This window comes from Anolis sagrei, chromosome 1 (genome assembly GCF_037176765.1).
Source record: "Anolis sagrei isolate rAnoSag1 chromosome 1, rAnoSag1.mat, whole genome shotgun sequence".
Taxonomy (NCBI): domain Eukaryota; kingdom Metazoa; phylum Chordata; class Lepidosauria; order Squamata; family Dactyloidae; genus Anolis; species Anolis sagrei.
The window spans coordinates 83,289,199-83,307,524 of NC_090021.1; the positions used below are offsets into that span (position 1 = coordinate 83,289,199).

At 36.4% G+C, this 18,326-nt stretch overlaps 1 protein-coding gene across 1 annotated transcript in view; it reads left to right on the top strand.

Moving 5' to 3' along the window:
* ARHGAP18 (Rho GTPase activating protein 18) overlaps positions 1 to 16,973 on the top strand; it is a 59,920-nt gene extending 42,947 nt beyond the window's left edge. The window contains 7 exon segments of the mRNA XM_060753341.2: positions 1,846 to 2,005; positions 3,908 to 3,990; positions 5,667 to 5,873; positions 7,277 to 7,441; positions 11,525 to 11,649; positions 13,548 to 13,609; positions 15,460 to 16,973. Coding sequence (XP_060609324.2) covers positions 1,846 to 2,005; positions 3,908 to 3,990; positions 5,667 to 5,873; positions 7,277 to 7,441; positions 11,525 to 11,649; positions 13,548 to 13,609; positions 15,460 to 15,551 — 894 coding nt within the window. The 3' untranslated portion in view covers positions 15,552 to 16,973.
* Positions 16,974 to 18,326: the final 1,353 nt, after the last annotated feature.

Consider the following 18,326-nt stretch of genomic DNA (forward strand, 5'->3'; position numbering starts at 1 on the left):
ATTGTGATTTGCCACCTGAGTAAACAAGCTTTTGCTGTCCCTCCCTTTGAGAGTATTTGTATCTGTCCTGTTTTCTAAAGAACTCATACTACTATCTTCTGCTTCGTATATTCAGTGTGACCACTGTGCCTTTTAAAAGATTTCCAGTAAAAGATTTCATAAAATGTGCATCTGGGACAGATTTACATAGGTTGACAGGTGAAATAAAGGGCAGGACTCCTATTACTTTGATGATTATGTAGAACTGTCCTCCTCAAAGTGGTGGTTGATGGGTGGATCAGTAAGTGAAAACAAAAAAGTTGTAACTAAGGGGCACTGTTCTGCTAAATTAACTACTTGGAAGGTGAACTAGCTTTGCAAGGAACAGGTCGGAGACTATATAGTTGAATAAAAAAAATATTAACTGACAAGAATTTTAGACTTTCTTTCCTCCTGAATCTCATTACAAAGTCTTTATAAGAGAGGTAAGTTCTTTGAGAGATAGACACAGTTCTGGCCAAACTGAGGCTTTATTTTTTCTTATTGTCTCCTTCTTGTATGGCGTTGAACTGTCTCTAAGGTGGTCTCAGTATTTAACTCTGACTGGACTTGAGTATAGCTCTGACTGGATGTGCTATTTGTAGACCTTCTGGCCATCTTCTCTCTTCACCTTCTAGTCACGAAAAGGCTGACTCTTCTAAGAACCAGAAGTGACTTGCCTGAGGCTCCACCCCTGAGGGGATTCTTAAAGGGACAGAGAGACAGTGGCTTCAAATTCAAAGAGACTGTCTGGATTGACACCCCAGAAACTGTACATAAAATATGTATCCCTCTAACTAAAAAGGTCTTTACCCCTTAACTAAGGGTAAACAGTGACGGTCTTCATGGGGCACAACAGGCACAGATAAGGCACTGCTCCCTGGCACACTGGGGAAAAGCATGTGCCATCTCTCTAAATCAGATTGCCTAAGGTAAACTTGTTGAAATTCTCTCTTCTGGGCAGCTAATAAATAGACTAGGGTACTGTCCCTTATATCACCTGGCAAATATTGTATGAGGCGATTAGAAAAGCTATACCCTTAAATGTTCTAAAAACCAAATTCTTAATATTTTGGACTTTGATTAGCTGAGGAAGACTAGCAATAGCTATCTGAAACAGCATGGAGGGAGTCCATCAAAATCTCTGCAACATTTGATCTTAATTTTAAGTTGTTATGGAAAATTCCTCAATAAATTGAGAAGGGTACTTTTATGCATGATTCTAAATGAAAGTTTCAAACTTAACAACATCTTGCACTACTGACTATTATTAGTTAAAGACTGAGTATAAAGCACCATTGTAAAATGAATGTGCAGTTTAGTTACATTCATTGTATTATAGATACAGGAAATGCAAAATGATGTCTTTAGCACCATTGATGAACATGCCGTGACAAATAGAGGGGAAGGCAAGCAATTTGTGTAATTAATTAATGCAGAAAGCTAGCACAATATCTTAAAATATAAGTGACATTTTTTCATCAAAGTTTCAGACTGGTATAATATTTTTAAAGGAGAGCCAGCATGATGTTGTAGTTTGAGTTTTAGGTTGTGATTCTGGAGACGGTGGTTTGAATCCCTGCTCACCCTTGGAAACCCAATGGGCGACCTTGGGCAAGTTACACTGCTTCAGCCTCAGGGGAAGCCAAAGCCCCTTTGACCACATCTTGCTGGGAAATCCCCATGATAAGATCATCATAAGTTGGAAACAACTTGAAGGCACACAACAAAACCAGTATTATTTTTGAAATCCTATTTTCAAAAAGCATAAAATATGATGTGTGTGGCTCTCTGCATTGGCTTTTCTTTTGCTCTTGTGCCTTTCAGAATCTTTGCCAAGAGCTTGAAGCAAAATTTTATGAAGGAACATTCTGCTGGGAAAATCTAAAGCAGCATGATGCAGTAAGTCTTCTGAAGCTTTTTATCCGAGAACTGCCTCAGCCACTGCTTACAATGGAATATCTTAAGGCTTTCCAGGATGTGCAAAGTAAGTACATAGCAATTGTGTCACATACTGAGTCTGCATCATTGATGCAAGTCAATACTTGTTTTGCTTGTAATGTGGGATGATCAAACAACAACTTATATCCTTACTGGACACAGTTAATCTTCCCTGGCTTGCAGTTTTATGGTGTGTATCCAGTCGGTGTCACTTTGGAGTCCTTTTGGATCCAGTACAGATTTCTATCACCACCAGAGCAGGAAGCAAGGCAGATTTGTTTCTAACCCTGCCCATATTCCACTTCCTACACTGTTTCAAGTGCCTCAACTTCTGAATCATTGGGAGTGGGGTGCAGGCAAAGCGCACTGTTGAAAATGATATGCCCTCATTCTGTTGACCAGCACATTTCACCAGCAGAATTACAACACTTAAATGAGCCTCCATGAAGTTACATGCAAATTGCTCTGGATACTTCATACATCTGAAAACAAAGATACAACATTGCTTTCTATAAAAATGTCTTGTTTATTTGGCTTTTTAAAAAAAAGGGATTTATTCCTTTTTGTATTGGAAGAATAGGCTATTGAAAATGGTCCGGAATTGATTGCACTATAAAATGCCTTATACAGTCAGCTCTCCACTTTTGCTGCATTTAGGGGCACAGAACCCTCCAAAAGTAAAAAACAAACAAAAAAAACCCACAAATTAAAAAACCCCCAAGGTTTTTTAAAAACATGAGAGTACATATATCTAGAAACATCTGGGTCCTCCAGAGCATAAATAAAACTTACATCAGATGTTGACCATAGAATCATACTATGAGAGGCCATATTGATCGAATCCCTGAATAATAAAATCTGCAACATTCAAACCCCAAAATGTGGACGGCAAACTGTGCTTTAAATTTACGAGAACATTTATATTCCTATTTAGAAATATTATATATTTTAAGAAAAAAAAAACACATTGCAAAAGTTGCATCATTGTTGTAGATATCATTATTTCTGCAGTTTTTTCTGAATAGACAAAGTATATATTCCATATTTTCCAATTTAGTGTTTATTATATAACTTCTCTGGTCAAGCCGAAAGAGGTAGTGGCTAGATATATTACAAAAACAGGTATTCACTTGCTTTCATCGAGCACAGGCCAGATATGTACATACTAATGTGTGATAGTTCACATTGTGAAGCACCAGAACAGAGAAATAATGTAGTTATAAGTTTAAGTCATGTATTACTTTTATATGCTATTTGCTTGTTTAAAAGGATTGTGCATGAGCAATGTAATGTTTTCACATGAACCCTGGCAATATCTGAAAGTATGAAGATTTTTAGCATTGGTATGAACATATTGTGTTTGTGTAGGCTTCATTTTTTCAAGTTGGATTTTATCCCTGCCATGATGGCTAAGTTGTAAATAAAAATGTTAAAGAAACTATCTGCTGAGACGTTTTAAACCTTTCTGAGCACTGCTGATAACAGCATTACTGTTGGCCTGAAATGATTGCTTAGAAATCCTGCAGAGATTGGGGATTCATGGAATCAGCATTAGAAATTACTTGGTATATACTTACACTAAACATGTGCTTAACAAAGAACATTAGGCTCCAGTAAGTGTCACAAATGAATTTCCTTTTCACATGCATAAATGGCAGTCTTATATGGGAAGGATTCCTCTCCTATTAAATATTCATACACTAAGAAATGTTGTTGTGTAAAATAAAGAAGCAAAAGGAGGCCAGACTCATTATCTGAGACAGAATAACTCCTGTCACTGTTGAGTCATGAGACAACATCTGAAATCAAAGTGAAATATGTTGCAGTAGTGTTTTCAGAACTTGCATAGGAAATAAATATGTCTTGCCAAGAAAGTTTCACACCATCTAATGTTTTTGAGTAAATGCAGAATTATTAGAAATCTGGTATTTTCACATTTCATTGGCAGAACTTCCAACAAAGAAGCATCAGCTACAAGCACTGAACCTATTGGTCCTCCTTCTCCCAGAGGGAAACAGAGATACTTTGAAGGTTAGGCAATTATAATATCATATTTATATTACTGAATCCAGGAGGAGATGGTTTGTGTGTTCTGCATTAAAAGCAAACGTCACCACTACAAATAACTGAAGAATAAGCTTGCTGCTTTCCTACCAGCTGACATTTCAGACTTATGTTTCTACAACAAATGTGTTTGGAATAGACTCAGAAGACAGGAATAATAATAATAATAATAATAATAATAATAATAATAATGATGATGATGAAAAGAAAAAAGTCTGGATTATTGATGTCACCATACCGGGTAACAGCCGCATTGAGGAAAAAGAACAGGAAAAGCTCAGCCATTATCAAGGTCTCAAAAACCAGTACAGGTGGTCCCAGTGGTCATGGGCACACTGGGTGTCGTGCCAAAATATCTCAGCCAGCATTTGGAAATGATAAACATTGACAAAATCACGATCTGTCAACTGCAAAGAAGTATTGTCAGTACTGTGCAGTGTAAGATATTTCTGTAAAAGTTAAATGCCTAAGGAAATAATATTTCTTTAGGCATTTGCTAGGTCCTCCAGTGTGATTCTATGAGATGCTTCACCCTGAAATTATCATATAATTGTGTTGAAGGACCTAGCAGATACCTAGAGGGGAAAGGTCTCTGTTGATATTACTAGTCTTCCAGTGCATGTCTATGTTATGTTGGGACAAGAATGCATTTATTTAACAGTGTTCCAAATTATCTGCAGTTTCCAGTAATCAAAGTCTGTCTGGATATGTATCATACAAGATATTGGGGTCTTACTGTATATTTAGCCTGAAGAATAGAAGGTAAGGGTGGAGAACATAAGACAGTCCTTGAAATATTTGCAAGACTCTTACATAGAAGAAGGAAAGAAGAACTCCCTCTTCCCTCAGAAGGCAAGACTAGATCTAATAATTTTAAATAATCAGATATTAGATCTTGATAATCAAAGTTTGACAATGGAACTAGCTTTTTGGAAGGATAACATATTCTTCACTGGAGGTCTTGAGACAGAGGCTGGACATCCTCTGCATTAAGCAAAGGATGCAGTGAATTAGCCCAAGACATTCTGTTTAGCTCTATGATTCTATCATTCTCTTTTCTACTATTTCTACTATTACACCACCACCAATTTGCTGCCAAGTACTGAGATGGGTTTTAATTGATATTGAACACACAGTTCTTGTAAGAGCCAAAGAATGATTTTTATTTTTTTTTGCAATCTGAGAATGGGATGCATACCCAATGTAGTTGAGCAAGATGAAGCTATGTGGTATAGTAGAGTACTGGATTATAAATAGGAGACCTAGATTCTCCTCTCCAGGATGCCATGAAAATCATGGATAATCTTGGGCTTGTCACACATTTAGGTTGTGAGAATAATGCAGAGATGGAAGCAGTGTTCATTTGAGGAAAGGCAGGATATAGATGTAAGAAATTAGCAAACTATGTATTCCCTCAAGAAACCTCTAAACTGCATTTTGATGTCCCCAGGAAGCTACTCTAAAATAAAAGATCACCTATTTGTCTTTCTATTGGAGGTAAAAAAACATTTTCCCCCAAATGAGGCATGCTTATTACATGTAGTTCAACTATCTTTCCGCAATAGTCTGCTTGGATGATATTTTTTAAATCTCTTTTATGATCTTGTACATAATGTCTTCTCAAATGGCACTCTCACTTTCAGGCACTCCTTGAATTTCTTCAAAGAGTAATTGATCACCGAGATAAGAACAAAATGAACCTAAAGAATGTTGCCGTGGTTATGGCTCCAAATCTCTTCATGTTTCATGGTTTGGGTTCGAAGACTACAGAAAAAAGCGAGTTTGTTATGGCGGCTGGGACAGCAAGTGTCATGCGTTTTATGATTAAATACCAAAATCTTCTTTGGACTGTAAGTTTGTTCTTTGTTGCCCTAACAGAATTGCTTTGAGAAATAATTAATTTTCTTTTACAGAGGGTGCAGGTGACTCAACATTTACCCTTTTGAGAAATTACCATAAAGGTTACATAAGAGACATTTAGAATTTGGGTGCAAATGTTTGCATGTACACTTATTTAATATACAAACAACATCATTCTTAATTTTCCAGTTGATTTTTCAAGTTCAGTGGTTAATGGCTTAATGCATTTATGGAATAAATAATGTGCTTTATGTATTTTATTGTATAACTTTAATATTTATTTTTACAGTGTTAAATAATCCATGTTTTGTTACCTTTATTTTGTATTTCAGAATAAGATAAATGTATTTGTTTACTATATGTAAAATATTTATATGCTATCCTATGCAGCATTCAGTCCTAGGACAGCTGACAAATTAAAAACATTCAGAATCCATTACGCCAGATAAAAATGTCCAGCAGATATCACACATACCCCACACTGACCAAGAAAGGCAGAAAGGAAGGAATTTTCCCTGTTAGAAATATACTTAGCTTTGATGAACTATTTGTGAAAGCCCTATAGTGGATGAAATATTTTGGAACATCTGAGACAGTTTTATTACAGCTACACTTTTCTGAGCCTGTTAAAGGATGGTGTTTTTACTGCTTTGTTTTATGATTCGATTATTTCTTGTTTTATGGCTTTTAATTTGTTTTGCTGTAATAGTGTTGGAGTATTCTTAATTATTATCATTTTTAAATAGTTGTAATCTGTCTGAACTGTGAATTGGATGGAAAGGAAAGGTATGAATTCTAGAATCAACAAATATATCAAAACACACCACTATTGAATACATACACCAAAACATATGGTATAAAAATCAAAATACAGTGATAGCAGAATGCAAATCCAAAACTCATGGTTCAAAGTTGTCCTGGTAGGTCAACTGAGATGGGTCTTCAGTTGCATATTTTATTCTGACAACTGATTTAGCTGTCAAAGCTCTTCTGGCAGGTTGTTCCACAGTCTTGGGGCGGCCAATGAAAAGGTAATTTCGGTGATGGTTGCCAGTCAGTTCTGACCAGTGTCCTAAGGGGTAGATTATATGGGAGGAGGCAATTCTGTTGGTAACCTGGGCACAAACCATGTGGATGTATCTTATGTGCTTTTCTGTAAGCTGCCCTGAGTCCCTTTTGGGAGATGGTGGCGGGATATAAATAAAGTTGTTGTTGTTGTTGTTATTATTATTATTATTATTATTATTTAGAGGATAGTATATGGATGTGTGTTTTAGTGGTTTTCTACATCTAAAAACATTTGCATATGTTTTATTTTGTCTTTTTCTTGAATAAAACATAGTTTTTTAAAACATAGTAATAATATCCTTAATAACATTTTCTGTGCTTGTAGATTCCTACATTTCTCGTGAACCAAGTAAGAAAGCAAAATGCCGAAAGTCAAAAAAAGGAGAGAAAAGAGAAAGCAATGAGGAAATTGCTGAAAAAAATGGCTTATGACCGAGAAAAGCATGAGAAGCAAGACAAAAGCAACCATGATGTAAAATGTCTCAATGATGTAAGCAAGCATATAACATTCAATAAATGATATTTCACCTTGAAACAATAGGCATACTACTAGGGCAAGAGATAAGTGTAATGTTAGAGTATGGCTTTTGTAGTTACATCTTCCTTTTCAGTACATATAAACGGAAGCTATGGTGATTATCTGAAAAACCTGATCTCATTAAAATGATGCCTTAGGTATTAGTAAAGCAGTGTGTGCAATATGTATGAACTTCTGTTGGCCAAAATATTTAAAATGGTTATCTGTTGAAATGTTGCACCCTTTGTTTGTTTGTTTGATTTTTGGTTTTCCTGCATAGTTTAGATACCCCAGGTCAAGAAAACAAAACTGAGGGTGTTTTCTTGAAATAGCCAGTATGTTCCTTCATGATTTTATTGCCATAACTACACCTTCCTTTCCTGCCATGTCCCCTGCCTCAAGCTGCATTTGAGAGCCCTGGAACTCATGAATGCTTAATTTATTGTTGCTCATTTTACAAGCTGTTGTGTCTTGTACACACCTAATTTTTCAACCTCATTTTTACAGTTCAAGATCACGTTTCTTGACCTGAATGAGAATGTGGACAGTGTGCCTATAATAACAGAGGGAAATTGAAAACCACTTGTGAAATTACGAAGATTTTATTTCTGTCATTGTTACAGTTTATTTTACCTTTTTTGTTGCTTTTTTATGGAGGCTATTAGGGCAGTACACAACCTACCAAAATAAACCAGTAATATCTTTAATAGGCAGAAATCAGAAATGCTAAAACACTAAAGGCACTAATCCAATTTAATTGCAATTTTAAGGCCTACACTGAAAACTTATGCCTAAGTACCTTCTTGAAAAATTGAGAAATTGGGGTTCATTTTAACTCTTGCTGGGATGCTTTCATGCACTCCCAAAACTGGAACACTTTGACATATCCCCGAAATAGCAACGTACAACATATTGCGGACCAATAGTCACAACAACAAACACTTTTTATATACATAGCAGATTAAAACACAGTCCTCCCAACACACTTTATGAAAGCATCTATAGCAGCAGCAAAAGTCAATTTTCATTCATGCTCCCTTTAAAAATCCATTATTTATTTGTTCACGTACTACTTTCACAGCGAATACATGCTGGTTTATTTGATGATTAAACATAACTAAAAGTTAATTATATTCAGTCTGTATTAGGATCAGTGTAACATAAATATGACAGAATCAAATGTAAATATGACACATAACAGTATACATCCCAAATATTTGCACTTTGCAGTGTTCTGCATACCAATTCTCTTCCAATTTGTGCAAACCCATTTTCACTTAGAATTATATTTTCAATTGTGGTGAATTAGAGACATCTTGTGGAGGGATGCCGAACTGCACCAACCTGAAGGATAATTTTTTAGCATCTTGGAACCAAAGTAGAAGTGATGATGGCAGTCATGTTAATTTTTCTGCCATATTCACATATATGAATCGACGTGTATCTAAGACATTTGATATTTATTATAGTTCCTAGGTACAGAGCATGTTCTACACCAATAAATTGCTAACTAGAAAAGGGATTTGGAGCAGGCATAAGATTTTCTTATTCCAACATCCCACGTAGTACCTGCTGAAATTCTCTCTTCTATCAAACTATGGAAGATACATTTGCTCTGTGATACCTTATAACTGGAAGCGAGATTATTTTGGCAACATGCATTTTGTTGTGGTGAGAAGAGCAGGATAGTGCATTGTATAAATCAAGGGTTCTCAAACATTTTCAGCTGTGAAGCCCTTTTTAAAGCAAAAGTTTCTCTCTATATTATATTTAATGCATATATATCATGCATGGGCCTGGCCAGCGGCAGATGTATGGAGAGTCTTTGTGTGAACTAATGCACACAGTGCAAAAAAAAAAGCCAATGAAAAGAAAGAAAAAACAATACAATATTTAGAAGAACAATTTTAACCAACAGTATTTCAGAGAAGACCTCTCTAGGCAATCCAGTTCCCTTCTGCCATGCAGCAAAAACACAATCAAAGCATCCCCTACAGGTGGCCATCCAGCCTTTGTAATAATAATAATACAAGAAACCCCAGAGACTATCCAGTTCACCCCCCTTCTGCCATGCAAGAAAAGCACAATCAAAGCACCCCCTACAGGTGGTCATCCAGCCTTTGTAATACTACTACTACTACTACTACTGCTAATAATAATAATAGAAACCCCAGAGATTATTCAGTTCACACACCCCTTCTGCCATGCAGAAAAAACACAATCAAAGCACCCCTGACAGGTAGCTATCCAGCCTTTGAAATAATAATAATAAAGAGGCCATCCAGTCCAACCCCCTTTTGCCATGCAGGAAAAACACAATGAAAACACTCTCAGAATGACGGGAGGGAAGTAGGGTTTTGGAAGCAAAGAAAGCCAGGAACAGGGGGAGTGGCATCTCGTCAACAAGAAAAAGGGTTTGGGCAGCAAGTGAGGCGGGATAAGGGTCTGTGCCTCAGGAGAATGCTGCTGCTGTTTCGGCAGCTCAAAACTATAATTTCTCTGCATTTCTCAGGAAGTGGAAAGAAGAGGAGGTGGGAAGCAGCATTGCGCCACAGATCCCCCCCCTCACTTGAGAACCCCTGGTATAAACAATTATTTGCCTTTGTAGATTTGAATCTGCTTGGGTTCAGCACTGAACAAGACTTGAAATGGTCAGGCTCTTTTACTTCCATAAGTACTTCTAGAGTAAAAAGCATGGTTAATATTTGCTACTTGCTAGTTACCACAGTGTGTGATGTCTCAATATTTGGAATGAGTTTGGGAGGTGTCATCTCCCATGCCTTATGCTTTAATTCGGTTTTGACTGTAGGACAGTGTTCTCAACTTGTGGGTTCCCAGATATTTTTGGCCTTCAACGCCCAGAACTCCTAACAGCTGGTAAACTGGCTGGGATTTCTGGGAGTTGTAGGCCAAAATACCTGGGGACCCACAGGTTGAGAAGCACTGCTTTAGAAGGACAAACAATAGATATATTTGTTTCTGGCCTTCTGGTTCTTCATAGCAGCAGGAATAGTATTCTTCATAGCTCCAACCCCATTCCCTGGTCCCAATTTTTCCTCTACAAATAAACCAAAGTTTTTTGGGGGATTTTGTTTTGTCTTTTTTTTAAAAAATAGGCAACTTACTGTAATGTGTAAACTAAGTTTAAATAGATCTATTCCACATTTTCCATAATGTGTTCTCTGCCTCCACTGTTTTAAAATGACAAAGCTACTTTACAATTTCTGTTTCCCCCTTATTAGAGGTAAATTATTTGATAAATAGGATATGGGGAAATTGCTGGAAACCAGCGATATTTATAGGTGTCATCCACTCATCTAGTTTTCTGATTTATTAAATTCTAGCATATAAAGAGCCAGTCTAGTAATAAAAACTCTGCAGTGGTTATGCTAAAGATTATATGAACAATTTGTACTTTAATCAAAGGTTATATAGCATATATGGGATTTTTTTTAAAAAAAGAAGAACCCTGCTTTTTAAAAATAGGAATGCCATTTGTTATTTAATATCAGATACAGCTCATTCAGAATTTGAAATATAACTCATTTCTTTACACTCTTTTGTTAAGAGTTTCGTAACTGTTCTGTTACACTGTAGTATATTTGAAAGAAGCGAAAGCATTTGATTTGAAAATACATCTTTTTAGTAATCTTGAAATACTGTTATAATAGTGTAAGCACAAAATCAAAAGAGAAGTCTTGGTTTCTTTTCAATGTAGAAAGAACATTTGATTGGTATGTAAATCGGATATCAAAACTGTGCATTGAATGACATGGTGGAAACCGTCTTGAAAGTTCTGATAACAACTTTACCTATTAATATATATGAATGCTGGTAGCGATATGTTTTGTGATCCATCATAGAATAGGTATAAACATTTTGTTGAATTGTTTTATAGGTGAAAGGAAGGGGGGACCTGCTTTGTATAGAACAATGTGCTTAACTTGAACATTCAGTATGTGATCTGCTCCAATTAATTATTCTGCACTGTGTTTTGAGAAGCCCCTCAAAGCCAGCTGCAAGCTGCCATGTTCCAATTTCATTATTGCTTTGCAGACCGATGTTCCTCAGGGAGTAATACGGGTGCAAGCACCTCACCTTTCCAAAGTTTCCATGGCGATCCAGCTGACAGAAGAATTAAAAGCTGGTGATGTCGTTGCCAGATTCCTCAGCCAAAAGAGGTATAAGCCTGGCTTCTTAATTTTCCTAAATGCTTCATTATTAGTATTTCTTTTTTAAATTGTCACTTTGAATTCTACACTGAAAAAAAAAAAAGGGGGGGGGGTAAATTGACTTCATTTTGGCAAAGGAGCTCAAGGGATACTTAATTGATAAGTATTACTGCCTTCAAACTCACTTGTTTTAGAAGTCAGGATATGAAACTTCATCAACAGGAGTGCTTCCAGTCATTGTATAGAGCCTTAATAAGCTGTCATGTTTTGCAGTGTGCACATATGCACCTTGATACGTCAAGAAGTTTAGGAATGATTTTTTGAGCTGGATAAGAAAATCAGGGTGAAATGAACATGTGTGTGCAATTTTGGGTGACATGAATGAAGATAAAAGATGTGGCATTTACAAATATGTGGAGACCAAAATCCACTGATAGTGGTGATATGGATTTTGGTCAGTGGATTTTGGTCTCCACAGTTTCAGGGGAACCCATTTTTCTTTTTGCATTTACAAATATACCATGATATCTCATGAACATTAGGAAAGAATTGGTGAGTTGTCTAATGAATTTAAGAGTGTGTGTTTTACATGACATGGATTGAAAAAACAAAACTGAGGAAGAATTTTCTTAAGATTAAAAAAATGTCAATGTGTTTAAAATTAAACATTGAAAAGGATTTTTTAAATAAAAAAATAAGCTACCTGGTGTCCCTCACATGTTCTAAACTTCCACTTCCCCAAATCCTAACCATTTTTGACCATTCCATCTGGGGGTTTTATGAGTTTTAAGCCTGACATCTTGACTGCCGGGTTTCCTATATTGATATAAATCAATTACTTTTCACATTTACATTAAAAAATCCCACCACATGTGAGGAAGTAACTTGGCTCGTACAATTCTGTGTGTGTCCTTAACTGCTACTAGCACATTCTAGTCAACCCAACTTTCTGGAGATGACCTGGTGGAGGCCAGGAGGGCTGAAGACTAGGATAGGAATTGTTCTCCATCTTATCCATTTCTTGCTTTTGCATCAGGGTGTATGGCTCTAATTTTTGTTGGAAGAATGTAACACTGTTTATTTTGCAAAGCCAGGTTGGTATAAGGAACATTCAGCCTTATTGTTGGACTTCCAGTTTTGGACCTGTCTAATTCCCTGACCTGTTAATAGACTGTAAATGTGCATATAGTAATGTCATATTTTTGCCAAATAACTATCATCTGTTAGTTCATTAGAATGATGGGATCCATTTGTCCCCCAGTTCTCCTCTAAACCACACTACCATCCCAAGGAAATGTTTCCTTTCTCCACTGACTAGCTTTTGAGCAGATAGCAATTGTATGCAAGTACACTTGCTCCAAAATTTGGATTTTCAAAACTATTGCGTTTACAGTATTGGCATGAGTAGTTCAGCAGATGTATTGCTCCAAAGGAGTGCTGATCCTCCCTTATACTTTGATAGTGAGGTCAGATGGCTTTGTAGAAGCATTGCTCTACAACTGAAAATGTATCAACACTGTCAACATCAGGCCTAAAATCTTTATGAATATGTAAAATTATGGAAGTGTTTTTAATTTTTTTAATATTGATTGCATTTTTGTAAAAATAATAATGTAATTGTGACAAATTGTTTGATCACCCAGTATAAAAATAGCCAAAAAGTTTACATCTTTTCAAGTATGTGAATTGCTTCTCATAATTTTGATTCCATGTTATTCACTGGCTTTAATTTCTATTATCGTCCAAGTATGATATGTTTATTTCCATTAGTTAACAGATGGAAAATGATAATTTTAGTACATGGACAATTTTCTGCACTGTAGAACATTTTCCTAAACACATACAGCAGCTTTTAGTTGTGAATGATTTGGTCCACTGCCTAATCATTTTGTGATATTACTTTTCAGTGGAACTGTCCAAGCACTGAAGAAAGAAGAGGTGTTTTTATATGAAGTTGGAGGAAATATTGGTAAGACTGTTCGCTTTATAAAACTAGTGTCGATTCAAACTTTGGTTTAAATGTGTGGTACAGCATAAATGTGATGTGTGAAGATATTTTGCATAAGTACTTCAACTAGAGTGTCTACATGCCAATAGCATATGAAACCATGTCAAGGACCAAGCTTAGAAATGTATACTTTTTGAGTATGAGCTATAGTAATTTACCTGCACAACCTGCTGCATGGTGATTGGACATAGGACAAAGAGATAAGAAGAGTAAATTGTGATGACTGATTGTATATAGCTTTGTGTTGTGGTAGAAAATAGGGAGCAAATATCAATGCACATTTTAGCCAGAGGACATCACCATTTCACCCCGAATACAACAAACTGATTTTGGAAGCCAAGTAGGATTGGGTTTGCTTATAAATTAGATAGCAGACTACCAGGAAAAACACAGGATTTCCAAGTAAGACAAGAAAATAATCCAGTCTGAAATTCTGGCTGTAGGTCAATTCTAGGAAAAACAAGTGGTCTGACATGGTCTAATGTAACTCAATATCCTAAATACCTTAAAGGCATTCGATCCTGTTTGATTTTAGAAGCTAAGCTGATCCTGCCATGTGCTGTGGGCTATGTTTCAGAGGAAGACTTGACAAAACCACCTCTGAATATTTATTGCCTAAGAAAACCCTATAAAATTTATGGAGCCACCATAACAAGCTATTTGAGGGCCCAAGCACATGCACACACACCAGTTTTATTTCTATGTCACCCTGAGAACTCACAATGTAGGGGGGATATAAATATTTCAATACAATAAATACATAAACCTTGGAATATCCTGGGCTTGCTTCCTTGGCAACTGGCTTATGGATAATGTGCTCATGGTCTTCCTCATGATATTTTGATTTTGTGATGATGGGTGATTTCCATCTTAGAGCCAAGAATCAGCCAGAATTAAAGGCTGTCTTGCTGTCTTGGGAAAGCTTGCAAAAAGCTTTTAGAGCATAATGCTACCACTTATTTCAGATCCTGTTGGGGCTTAGCAGCAAGATGCTGAGGATTCTGCCTCGGAGGATGAGGAGAATGATGGATTTTTCACTGGATCTATGTGTGATCAGGATGAAACACAGACAGAAATGCAGGCTGTAGATCAGAGAGAAGGACCGACAACTGCAGAAGAGATAGATGATATTTGGGATTCCATTTCTCTTGAGAATTGGCCTTCTTGGCCTTCAGAAGATGAGGAGTTACCCCGTGATATGAGATTAGGCCTCCACACAGAGAGAGCAAAGGAAAGGTTAATTAGGTGGTCAGAAAGACTCCTGAGAAGCAGTCCTTGAAACACAGGTGTCAAAGGGCTGATCTCATGGCTTCATGGTCAGATTTGAGCTTAAGTTAAGTGATGGCTTCCTAGTCTCTTCAGAGCAGACAATGATGCCATAAAATCAAGTTTATGTTAAGCTCTCAAGTTGCCTACATTCCTGAAATAGTTTTGTCTTGGAAAAGTTCCTGTTTTCATGCTTATAAATTAATGTTCCTATTTCATGCTTATGAATATATGGTTTTATGCCTATGCTCTTGACTTCATGGACTTCATGTACCTTGCTTTCATGCATTACTTGTATCTTGCTATCTTGGACTATTAATCTTGGTATTTTGCACTACTTCTATTTCATAGCACCCTTTCTACTATTTTTTGGGAATTGCCATTTCTGCTTTTGTATATGCTTTTTGTAAATAAACTGTAGTTAGCTACTTCTGGACTGTGGTGCTGGGTGAAAAGGTCTTCTACAGCTAGAGTTCATCAGATCCTCATATTTCTTCTCTATGTGGCATCTTGCCTCATTTTCATTGCTTGTGTTTCTCTAACAGGTGAACGCTGCCTAGATGAAGATACCTACATGAAGGATTTGTATCAGCTAAACCCAAATGCAGAATGGATTATAAAATGTAAAAACTGCTGAAGTTGTGAATCTATGAAGAAAGTGATACTTTTTTTTTTGTAATGCTGTAAATATTCAGGTGTACCAAAATAAAAAGGAGAGTGTGCTCATTTGATACTTGATGCACTGTCAAGCGGAAGTTGTCAGTGCTACACTTGGCTTTCAGGAAGCCTCCTTCCCCCTTTCCCAAGTTATTGTGAGCTACTGTAGCAATGCGGGATAAGAATTAGCTGTGCAGAGCCAATGTATACAGTTCTTTTCCTATGGGAACCATTGTGCCTTTGAAATGGTCCCATCTGATTATTTGTACTTTCCAGTTCATTATACCTTCATTTGTAAAACAAAAGAAAACAAAAACTAAGGGCCAGTTATTTTCTTAACCAAGATACTTATAAACTGTGTGGTAGGAAAAGCATTTCTTTATGGGTCCCAATTCTCAAAATGTGGTATTACAGGCATGAGAAAACCAGGCAGTGGTGGTGTGATATATGTCATGGGAAGAGGTACCTGTTTACCATTGTAATTATCTATTTATTTATATGGTTGATACTCCACATTAGCAGAATTTACTTTTGTGGGTTTGGTTATTCATTAATTCGATTAAAATAGTTTTTCTAGGAATCTCTAGGTTCTCCGGTATGTTTCTATAGCAAACGTCCAATGTAAATTGACCATAGAGTTGTGCTGGAGAACCTAAAGATTCACAGACATGTAATTATCTCAGGTAAAAAAGAAATATTTTTTAAAAATCTCAGTTTTTTACTTTTGTGAGGTTCTTTGCCTCTCAACCCAGTGAATGTAGAGGGCTGACTGACTGTGGTTTCAGGTCCTGCAAGATGATCTGTCCTCACTGTTTCGAGGAATATATTTCTGTGAATGGCATGATGTGATCCTATTGATATTGGTAGTTTTACTTGCATGTGATTCACATGATCATCATAGTGCTATGAAAGTGATGCTATTCATAGATGGAAGTAAATCTCTATGAACTTCCCTAGGTGGAACCCTCTTCTTAGTTCTTAAAAAAAAACACTCACAGAAGAATTCTAGGATAAAGTAAAAATATATAGAAATAAAGACTCACATCCCTTTGTACAAAAATGCAGCAGAAAAATAAAAAACTGGCCTGTGGAATCTAGGAAACTATGAAAATTGCATAGATCCCCCAGTATGAAAGATTAATATGCAGTAAGAGTGGGTAACATTCTAATGCTACCGTCCCATTTTCAGCATGTGTTAATTCTTGCTATCATTCGCTACCTTCCCCTGACTGACATCTTCCAGATTCATAGGATTATTTTGTCTTCATTCTTAGTCACCACATCACTGCTGGCTGGAATGAGGGGAGTTGTAGTTCAGTATCATAACATCTGGAGGTCTTAGGGCTGGAGAAAACTTCCTTGTGTCAATTAAGCCATTAGCCATAAAGTTACTGTTCTGTCATTGTTGTCACTGCAGCTTTTATGGTTTGTTCATCTAATGGCAGAGAAACAATAGTTGTTGTGTGGCCACTGGGAAGACGTAGAGCTGTGGAAGGATGCTGTTTGAATGTCATGTGCATCACAGATATCTCCAGTGAATTTCATCCTACTGTAAAATGAAGTAACATCAGCACACCTTTAATATCAGTGAGCCTACTCCTTTCTCTCTTGGGAATTTCCACTAATTCGGTCACTGCAAATTAGTGGAGAGAAGAAAAGTTTGTCCTCATCAGTAATTAGTTTTCAGTTCCCTTTCAGATGCTCTCTGTTTCTGCTGCTATATGCCAACAATTAGCAGTGTGAGTGAACTTTGCCCTCCCTCAATGGCTGTGGATGTAGTAGTAGCCACTTGTTGCATCTATTCATGCCCGTTCATCAAAGGCATGGGGTCCATTAGTGAAATGGATTCTCTTTTGAAGCATCTATGCACTTCCAAGATCAGTTCCAGAAAGCTGAAGGATCTTGTGTAGCAGATTTGGAGAGGACATGGGACTGCAAGAGAGAGAAAGGAGAGGCAGACTCCCACTGTTGATGAGAAAATTTACTTCCATAATGTTGAATGAGTATTTTCCTTTCAAACCACTTCTGATAAAATGGAAAATTTTAAAGTCATTGCTTATTAATCTAGAATCTATGTTTTAAAGGTCATGTAGGTGCACTATGCAATAAATTGTGTTTATGATACTTTTATAGTCCTTAACTGCTCCAAATAAGATTAATACATGAAAGAAAATCTAGGTATTTAAATCAGGAACAATTGATACTGTTGAGAACAGCAGTAGTGGTCATTAAAAACAAACTACCAATGACCTGTAGATTTAATGGTTTTTTTTATAAAAATAACTTCATTGATGGATTAGTGCCATTATCTTTTTATTAAAATTTGAAAAAGCTTTTTATATATAAATGGATTTTCTTAATGCTGTTTTAATTTGAATTATTACATGTGTACATAAGATTACACAAAAGATATACTGACAAGTAGGTGAATCAGCTAATTTGTTTTGTTTTTACACTTCTGTAGATTTGTATATAAAATAAGATGTTTCAGATGAAAAATAGTGGGTCTGGTTTTCTTTTCCTCCTCTACATCTTGTTGAATTGAGTACAACATGGTCTTTGAATCAGAAGAAAAATATCACTTGAGGAGTCAGAAGAAAGCAAAAATTCCTCTCTCTTTTTTTTTTGGTAAAGTTGCAGTCGACTTTGTGGCAAGGTGATTTTCAGAGTTAAAATCCATTTTTCTGCATTTAGGGCTCCCCCCCCCCCCAAAAAAAAGAATCATATCCGTTTGAAACTAAGGAATATCATGTCC